At 53.5% G+C, this 8194-nt stretch overlaps 4 protein-coding genes across 4 annotated transcripts; 2 read left to right on the top strand and 2 right to left on the bottom strand.

Moving 5' to 3' along the window:
* Nucleotides 1–286: 286 nt before the first annotated feature.
* RTA3_7 (RTA1 like protein) lies at nucleotides 287–1140 on the top strand (the record flags this gene model as incomplete). Its single annotated transcript, XM_066121453.1, has 3 exons — nucleotides 287–491; nucleotides 572–982; nucleotides 1032–1140. The coding sequence occupies exons 1-3, from the start codon at nucleotides 325–327 to the stop codon at nucleotides 1138–1140; spliced, it is 687 nt and encodes a 228-aa protein (XP_065973811.1). The 5' UTR covers nucleotides 287–324.
* Nucleotides 1141–1367: 227 nt separating this feature from the next.
* Nucleotides 1368–2766, bottom strand: J3458_019206 (uncharacterized protein; the record flags this gene model as incomplete). The annotated part of the gene is made up of 2 exons (XM_007810968.2): nucleotides 2183–2766; nucleotides 1368–2082 (listed from the first exon to the last, which is right to left on the bottom strand). The coding sequence occupies exons 1-2, from the start codon at nucleotides 2482–2484 to the stop codon at nucleotides 1368–1370; spliced, it is 1017 nt and encodes a 338-aa protein (XP_007809159.2). The 5' UTR covers nucleotides 2485–2766.
* A 1469-nt stretch (nucleotides 2767–4235) lies between these two features.
* On the bottom strand, nucleotides 4236–4735 carry J3458_019205 (uncharacterized protein; the record flags this gene model as incomplete). Its single annotated transcript, XM_007810970.2, has 2 exons — nucleotides 4236–4537; nucleotides 4606–4735. The coding sequence occupies 2 exons, from the start codon at nucleotides 4733–4735 to the stop codon at nucleotides 4236–4238; spliced, it is 432 nt and encodes a 143-aa protein (XP_007809161.2).
* A 665-nt stretch (nucleotides 4736–5400) lies between these two features.
* On the top strand, nucleotides 5401–5931 carry J3458_019204 (uncharacterized protein; the record flags this gene model as incomplete). Its single annotated transcript, XM_007810971.2, has 1 exon — nucleotides 5401–5931. Exon 1 carries the CDS (start codon nucleotides 5587–5589, stop codon nucleotides 5929–5931), a length of 345 nt encoding a protein of 114 aa, XP_007809162.2. The 5' UTR covers nucleotides 5401–5586.
* Nucleotides 5932–8194: the final 2263 nt, after the last annotated feature.

Genomic DNA, 8194 nt, shown 5'->3' with positions numbered 1-8194 from the left:
CCTTTCCTAACTTTTCCATGTATAAGGACTCGCTACACTGCTAGAACCTCCTACCTTATCAGGTAGCCGGTAAGTGCCGCGCCCCCCCTAACGCCCCAGCTCCAAAGCCGTCTCGTTTCCTTTCCTAGTAAACGAAGTAAAGTTATTTCTCGTTTCCTAAAAACGAGATCGCCCTAAGCATGACCTGCCCCCACTCCCCCTTCTTCTCTTCTTACTAGCCTTATACGCAGACCTTTCTCCCTGGTATTAATACGCAGTCCTACTCACGGTACATGGCTGATTATGTGACGGGTTTAGATCTAGCGCGCATGTATCTGGGGCTTCATGGCCTTTATGACGGCCGGGTGCCTCGTCGAGATTGTCGGATACGCGCCGCGTATTCTGCTGTACAAGAGCCCGTTCGACTTCATCGCCTTCCTCATCCAAATCATCTTCATCACCACGGGTCCGGTATTCTACACGGCCGCCATCTACGTGACGCTCTCCAAGACGTGAGTCCCCTGACATCTGTGCATGATTCCATCAACGGCGGCTGGCTAAAACCTCGCCCACCCCCCGCGCTGCATTCCAGCATCAACTACCTCGCGCCGCAACTTTCTCCCTTCAACCCCAACTTCTTCTACTGGATCTTCATCCCCGCCGACTTGATATGCCTCGCGCTCCAAGCCGCGGGCGGTGCGCTCTCCACGCAGAGTAAGGGGTCGAGCGATGCGGGGGTCGACATCACCATGGCCGGCTTGGTGCTGCAGGTCGTTGTGATTTTCATCTTCGTCGTCGCCTTTGCAGAATACATGATTCGGTATGCTCGGGATCCCGGCACGCAGGCCCTGACGCCGAGAGTGCGGCTGTTCCTGTCGTTTTTGGGACTGGCAGTTGCCCTGATTCTGGGCCGGTCCATCTACCGAGCGTACGAGTTGAGCAAGGGCTATCGGGGCTCGGATCTTATCACGGACGAGGGGTTGTTTATTGGTCTTGAGGGAGTGTAAGTGCATGGCACCGGCTTGGGGGCTGTTGGGCTGATCCTGTTGCAGGCTGATTGTTATTGCTGCATTTGCGCTATGCATTGGGCATCCGGGGTTGTTGTTCAGCCACAAGGCGAATGTTGCTCGATCGAACTCTGCGTCAGATGTTGAAAAGTAAGTGGCCGCGATTGTAAAGCATGGTGTGTAAGAGAGTATTGGGTGTTTTTTTTTAAAAAAAAAAAAGAAAGATTGGGCTTTGGGACCTGGTTTGGCATCTAGCCCCTTGTCTTTTGTATCGAGACATGTCTGGGGCAAACAATAGATTAATGTCTCATTCGTCCCTTCACGCTAGCAATTTTCTTGCAACTTGTACAGTCATGTAAAAGTCCGTCTATGTATACATTTCTATGCATCGACATGCTTCTCAGAGTCCTTGAACTCGGGCAACTTGAACAGCCGCCTCGCATTATCCCTTCCAATCTTGGCCTTGTCGACCAAATTGATGGGCACGCCGTCGTACCAGTCACACGCGTCGGCAAAGCACTCAAACGGATAGTCGATGGAGAACAGGATGCGGTCGGCCCCAACCTCGGCCATGCAAAACTGCAGAGTCGTCGTGGAGAAGTGCCCGCTGGTGGTGATCCAGATGTTCTGCTGGAAGTACTCCCGGATCGTCTTCTTGCAGTCCAGGCCCAGCGGCTTCTTGACGTCCTCGAACCAGTGGTTGATGCGCCACATGTCGAAGGGGATGTGCTCTCCCAGGTGGCCCAGGACAACCTGCAGTTTTGGGTGGCGGTCGAAGACGCCGTTGGTTACCATGCCCAGGACGTGGAGGGACACGCCTTGGGCGAAGCTGAGAGGAGGGCCGACTAGCCACTTGCGCTTCGCCCAGAGCTTTTCGTAGAGCGAGCCGGTAGGATTACGCGGGTGCAGGTAGAAGGGGACGTCGAGCTCCTCGACGGTTGACCAAAAGACGTCCCATTCGGGGCCGTCGTAGAAGATCATGTCGTCCTCGCCGGCGCGTTGCGTGTCGTTGACGAGGGCGCCCTTGAAGCCGTATTGGGTGACGCAGCGCTTGAGCTCGGTGGCTGCTTCTTGGGGCTTGTGCATGGAGAGGGTGCTAATGATGTTTAGCTTTGTCGAGGCTTTCTTTCAGTTCAATCCCCAATCAGCGGTCCAGATTAGGGCTGATGGAGAGAGAGAGAGAGAGCACGACTTACGCAAAGGCTCCAAATCGATCTGGGTGGTTCTTAATGGCACCAGCAACATAATCGTTAATTTCTACAGCCAGAGCCTGAGCCTCCTTGGGGTCTGAGATATCCTGTACTCCGGGAGCAGTGTATGAGAGAATCGTGTAGCCAACTCCATGCTTGTCCATGTAATTGATGCGAATATCAGTGATGTCCGTCATCTCGGCGGCATGCTTGTCTGGGTTCACGGCAAACAGAGAAGCCCACCATCTCGTTTTCTCGTGAAGGCGAGGGAGGGCAAAAGCCTCCTCGAGAGCTACCTTTCCGTGCATTTCTGGGAACAAGAACAATTGGAGTGTGTGAAAAATATGTATACTGGGTGAGAAAGCAGGGCGCGTAGCTATAAAGGCAGAAGAACCAGAAGGGCGCGAGTCTTTATAACTGGGTGCATGTTTTTTCTCGGCCTAGAGCAGCTCCGATGCCGACGCCGAGCCAAGAGTCCAAGACGGCAGTACTGCATTGGGATGTTTCAGCCAGGGATGCATGAACGCTCGACATTCATTTTGGGTGCCTCGTAAGCGAGCACACCTGTTTGAATCCGACGTGGAGGGATGGATGAGTGTGAGGTTGGTGACGGCAACTGAGAGCAGTGAGGGGCTGCAGGATCGAGGGGGGCGTCGGGGGGCGTCGCGGGGCATTCGCGGGGCACAGCCCGCCCCACCTGGCATGTCGTATCAGACAGTATCCGCCGGCCAATGCGGGGTATTTTGTACGGCAGGCCGCGTGGAAAATACGGTGCGGACGATGGGCGGCATGCACGGCTTGACGGGTCAACAACACTGGTAGGAAGTCGAGTGATTCATCTGAGGACTGCCGTCGCACCAACCCTAACCCTAAACCGTATTGACTGCCAACAGACATCCAAGGCAGAGTGACGCGCATTAATCCGACGGCCACACGCGCTCCGGCCACGAGACAGGTAGCAAGTAGCTTGTGGTTGAGCTCTCCAAGTATGTGAATTGACCGCGATATTTGTCAAAAAGTCACATTCAAAGGGCGTGACAAAGCAGACCGATTAATCATTCAAACTGTGCTTCCGATGCTGGCTATGGCGAACAGCATGCCTTCGGAATATGTAGTTGTGGATACAGCAAAGTGACGCAAAGTCCAGCTCCCGAGCGACCTCGGCCCTCGGATGATCCCGATTCGCGTGATAGTAATAAACTGAAGCTCTCATCAAGACTTGAGAGTCCTCCTGGGCTCCAAGGCTCCATCAGAACACTCGTCTCTGCACCATGGCCAATTCATACCAAGCCCTCTACCCAGGCAACATGGTCGTCTCGCCAGAAATCGTTCCAGTTCTTTGAGGACTTTTACCGCATATCAGACCTCCCAGGAGAACACGATCAATACGTCGACCAATTCACACCAGGATGCAATATTTATCCTCGCTTCCAAAAAGTCCCACGGGAAACAAGGTTTGTTTGCCTCCCATCTTCTCCAACAGCATCGACCAAGTCTAACTCATGCCCAGATATCATGACTACAAGAATCGGCATGTGGTCCGCAGTAGGTCTCGCAAACACACTGTCCACAAGGTGTTTTCTTTTTCTAACGAATCTCATGAATTCATGCTGTACGGATCTGTAGCCCTTGGATTGCGCAACGGCGCCCACGCGGATGTTGATTGGGCCGCCAGGGCAGACATTATCAAGTCCGCGGATGGTAAGTGGAGGATGAAGTTTTATCAGGTTTATCTAGTAGGTTGATAGCCGTGGCCACAATCTAGGCCAGTCTTGTTGGTACTAACCAGTGACATAGGACACCGGGGCGATTACATCGCCCGCCAAATAGTAGAGCAAAGAATACAGGTATATAGATGTGATGCTTCAAAACTTACGTTATACGAATCTATTTTCTTTATGCTCGCGATACTTGACCAGTGCCACCAACACCTTCAACGAATGCGCCTACCAAATCCTCCACTTCCGGCGCCGCCATCAATGCAATGCCAGTGTCCAACGTCAGCCAGTAACTTAATTCGCTTGAGTCCGTCCTCGACTCCCCAACTGCAAATGCCAATTCAGAAAGCGGTCCTACAGAGTCGTAATCCCCAGGAGCCACGAGCGTGTACGTACCTGTTCAGAATGTCCTGGGACCCGGTGAGCGGTGCGGTTTTGTCATGCGAGCCAGCAATGATAAGCAGCGGACACTTGATGTCCTCGTATCGCGGCCGTTTTGCGTTTGCAATCGTCCGACAGAGCGACTTGTATCCTTCTGCCGTCTGGGCCAACAAGAGGGCTCGGATAAGGCCCTTTTGTGTAGCTGTTGCTTTGGGGCCCGTAGCTGCGAACGGAACCACGTTTGCTACGCCTTCCATACCCTCTGCGGGCGATATGAAGATTAGACAGGCATGTTTAGAAGGAATTCTTTGGCTTGTGCCCAGTTCTTACCATTCTCGACAAGCTTGATCCGCGCATCGAATACATCTGCCAGTGCCGCTGAAGGATTCACAGGCCCGATAAGGACGACTCCCAGGATTTCCAGGTGAAGAGCTAGTTCGCTAGCGATTATAGCTCCCATGGAATGTCCAACGACAACGATGCGTTTGGCATCGAGCTCGAGAGCTGCGATGAGAGCTACTGCCGCGCCGCATATTGCTTCCCCGTCGCTGTCGCTCCCCCTGTACGTCGATGAGGCACTTCCTACACGAGGTCAGTTTACACCGTGTTATGAAAAGCTCCTGTGAGATTGTTGAGGCGGCATACCTGGCGTATCAAATGCGAGGCACGAGAAGCCCTTCTGTACCAAGCCTGGAATAATTGACGCGTAGAATGAATTGCTCGACCCCAGCCCATGAATGAGGAGCAAAATTGGCCCCTCGCCTTGCCGGATCCCAGCTGTAATACAGGTCTTGATTGTCAATTTGAATCGTAGGCATCTTCTACTTCCAAAATTCGAAGCCGAGCCTGCGACACGATTTCAACCGGTTCAACTGGAGACGCTCGAATAATAATAGCTCGAGCCGAAGCAGAGCACCAGTGTAACCCCTTGACGTCCAGCCCTCCAGCACGTCCCGAGCTCCAAGAATAGTATGATCCGATCAAGTTTCTGCTTGTGGAGCTTATCGGAAGAAACTCGACTCCATCGGAACTTGCACTTTTCACGGTTCATGTCATCGCAACACCATGTACACCAATTATCCGACCTTGCAAGCCAAAGCGTGCGGCGGTTCGTCAAAAAGGAAAAAAAATAATAATAACCCGAGCACATTATTTATCAGGCAACGAAACCCCGGGCTCGGGCGGAAATGAGCCGTCTTGACATGTAATTTTCCCGGCCAATTACCCGAAACCGTTAACCTTTGCCAATCATAACTGGTCACCACCACCAACACCACTGCCACAGAGAATCCCGAACGCACACACCTGGCTATGGACTCCAAACACACTCCATACAGCTCTGTAGCCGAGACGTCCAGAATCCTTGATTTTCTACTGCCATTGTTCGACCATGTCTCCCTCCCAGCACAAGCGAGAAATAAGCGTGCAAATGTCCGCTTCACAGGCACCAGGGACCAGCCGTACTTCCCCATCCCCTTCAAAGAAACCGAGCTCTCCGCCGCATTGAAAGCCATAGAGGGATGCGTGGCCTCGGCCCTGGCAGATGAGAAATTCGGCCAGGAACAAAGAGACAGACGGATCGTCGTGGACCAGGAGAAGACCACGGCATTCCTGTTCCAGGCTTACCTGGCGAGGGTCGGGGGGCTTGGAAACTAGACGACAAGGTTCGGGCGCTTTTGAAAGGTGAGAAAGAAGGAAGCACGCGTTGCCAAAGAAGCCATGTCAAATTTTTGAGCTCAAGCTGAGGGAGAGGCCCTAGACACCGACCTGTTGCAGGCGCAGTCAAACCCGTACCGGCGCATGTCTGCGAATCTGTACGAGACTGCCGAAAAGGGCGAGTATTATCATATCCATGGGTCTCTGGAGGCGTCGACCACGTTGAGCATGATTGGGCTGGCGCCGCACCGCCCGGACCTGGAGTCGCACCAAGACATTGTCAATACCATCGAGCCGGCGGTAAGGAAGTATACCGTTGAGCAGCTGGAGGCGATGAATGCCCAACACCGACAAGCTGGCGTCAAGGCGTTTCGGCCACGATGAGTTTCTACAGACTCCGCATGTAAGTACATTCGTGTGTTTTTCTTTTATATTTCACAGGTGACATGCATACAAGTGTCGGTGCTGACGACGCCGCAGGGCAGAGAAAAACTGGTCACTGCCGCCTTGGTCGGTTGAGAACTTGGAGACGAGCACGCCCAAGACGCCGCTGCCGAGCACTGGTGATGAAAGGATACTATCGGGCATCAAGGTCCTGGACTTGTGTCGCATCATTGCGGGCCCGACAATCACGCGGATCCTGGGCGAATACGGCGCAGAGGTGCTCAAGGTGACGAGCCCGAATCTGAGCGATCGTGCCGTTTTTCCAGATTGATGGAAACATGGGAAAGCGCACCGCCGATCTCGATCTGAAGACGCCAGAGGGGCGGCGAGGTACTCGACGAGTTGCTGCGAGATGTAGATGTCGTCGTGGACGGATACCGGCCCGGCGCCTTGGAGAGGCTCGGCTACGGACCGAAAGCAATGGCGGATATTGCTGCCAAACGAGGCAGGGGCATCGTGTACGTCAGCGAGAATTGCTTCGGATACAAGGGCGAATGGGCAGGCCGGCCTGGCTGGCAGCAAATCGCCGACTGTGTAAGTCGGCCTATCCATCCATCCCTCTTTGGCCTCACAGCACTGACACTTGCCATGACGCAGGCCACGGGCATCGCGTGGGAACAAGGGCGCTTCATGGGCTTGGACGAGCCCGTTGTTCCGCCGTTTCCCATTTCCGACTACGGCACCGGCTGCATCGGCGCCATCGCCGCCTTGGCGGGCCTGTATCACCGCGCGACAAGGGGCGGATCATGGCACGGCATGGCTTCTCTTTTACACTACGACCCTGCTCCTGTTCAAGGTCGGCCTGCTCCCACGGCATGTCCAGGAAGAGCTCCGAAGACAGGCGGGGCCAGAGTTTCTCGCCTTGCGTCACGCTCATAGCGTAGACCAGATTTCGGGGACGGCCCTGAGACGCATGCGGCAGCTATTTCCGGAGTTTGTAGATGATCCCAAGTACTTGGATCACTGGTATTCGGAGGGGTACAAGGCGAATGTATCTGCGGTTTTACCCGTGGTGGAGATTGAAGGCTTGGATATCAGTTTTCAGAGGGCGAGTCGGCCGAATGGAAGCAACACGGCGAGCTGGGATCGTGGTGACGGTGGTGAGGAGGGGGATCGTAGAATAGCGGCCAGTTAGGTGTTTTACATGATGGGCGGTTTTGCTTGGGATGAATGGGTTTGGCCAGCTACGAATTGGCGGTAGTCATGAAGTAATTCGATGCCAATGGTAAACAACTTGTCTGTAGACATTGCATTAAGGATTGGCCAATGAGATGTTTGCTATCTACAATGAATCATGTCGGTATCCATGATATATCCCCGTCTTCGACGTCGAGATTATAAGAACAGGATTATCCGGGAACTACAGTGGGAGGTAAAAAGCATATAATCAGATTAGGTGCCTGGCTATCGCGCTGTAAACTAGAATATATTATGTATATTGCTATTTACGGCTTAATGAGTAACTATCTTTTGCTACAAATCGTATTCAATCTTCACCCTACGAGTTAGTCCACATTCTTCTTGCTATACTCAACCCTCAACACACGATAGCCGCCGGAATACCAACCACCCGCAACACTGACTCGACGCCACCCAACAGCAGCGGGCGGATGAAGCACCATTGACCCCGGGTCACATCCGATGCCATCGGAACATGTCAAGCTGCTTTTCCCCAACTTTCATGGCGCCACCTGCAAGTGTGTGGAGTTTGCCAACGCATGGCACCGGAAACGGGGGAGTTGGTTGCGCCCCCTAATCGAGCCAGAACATACCGACGGCGGCAACTTCTGTTGCTCAAAGTTCCGCGGACATACGTACG

This window comes from Metarhizium acridum (genome assembly GCF_019434415.1).
Source record: "Metarhizium acridum strain ARSEF 324 chromosome Unknown scaffold_555, whole genome shotgun sequence".
Lineage (NCBI taxonomy): Eukaryota > Fungi > Ascomycota > Sordariomycetes > Hypocreales > Clavicipitaceae > Metarhizium > Metarhizium acridum.
Note: the sequence above shows the minus strand (reverse complement) of the source record. Positions and strands in the feature narration are given on the sequence as shown.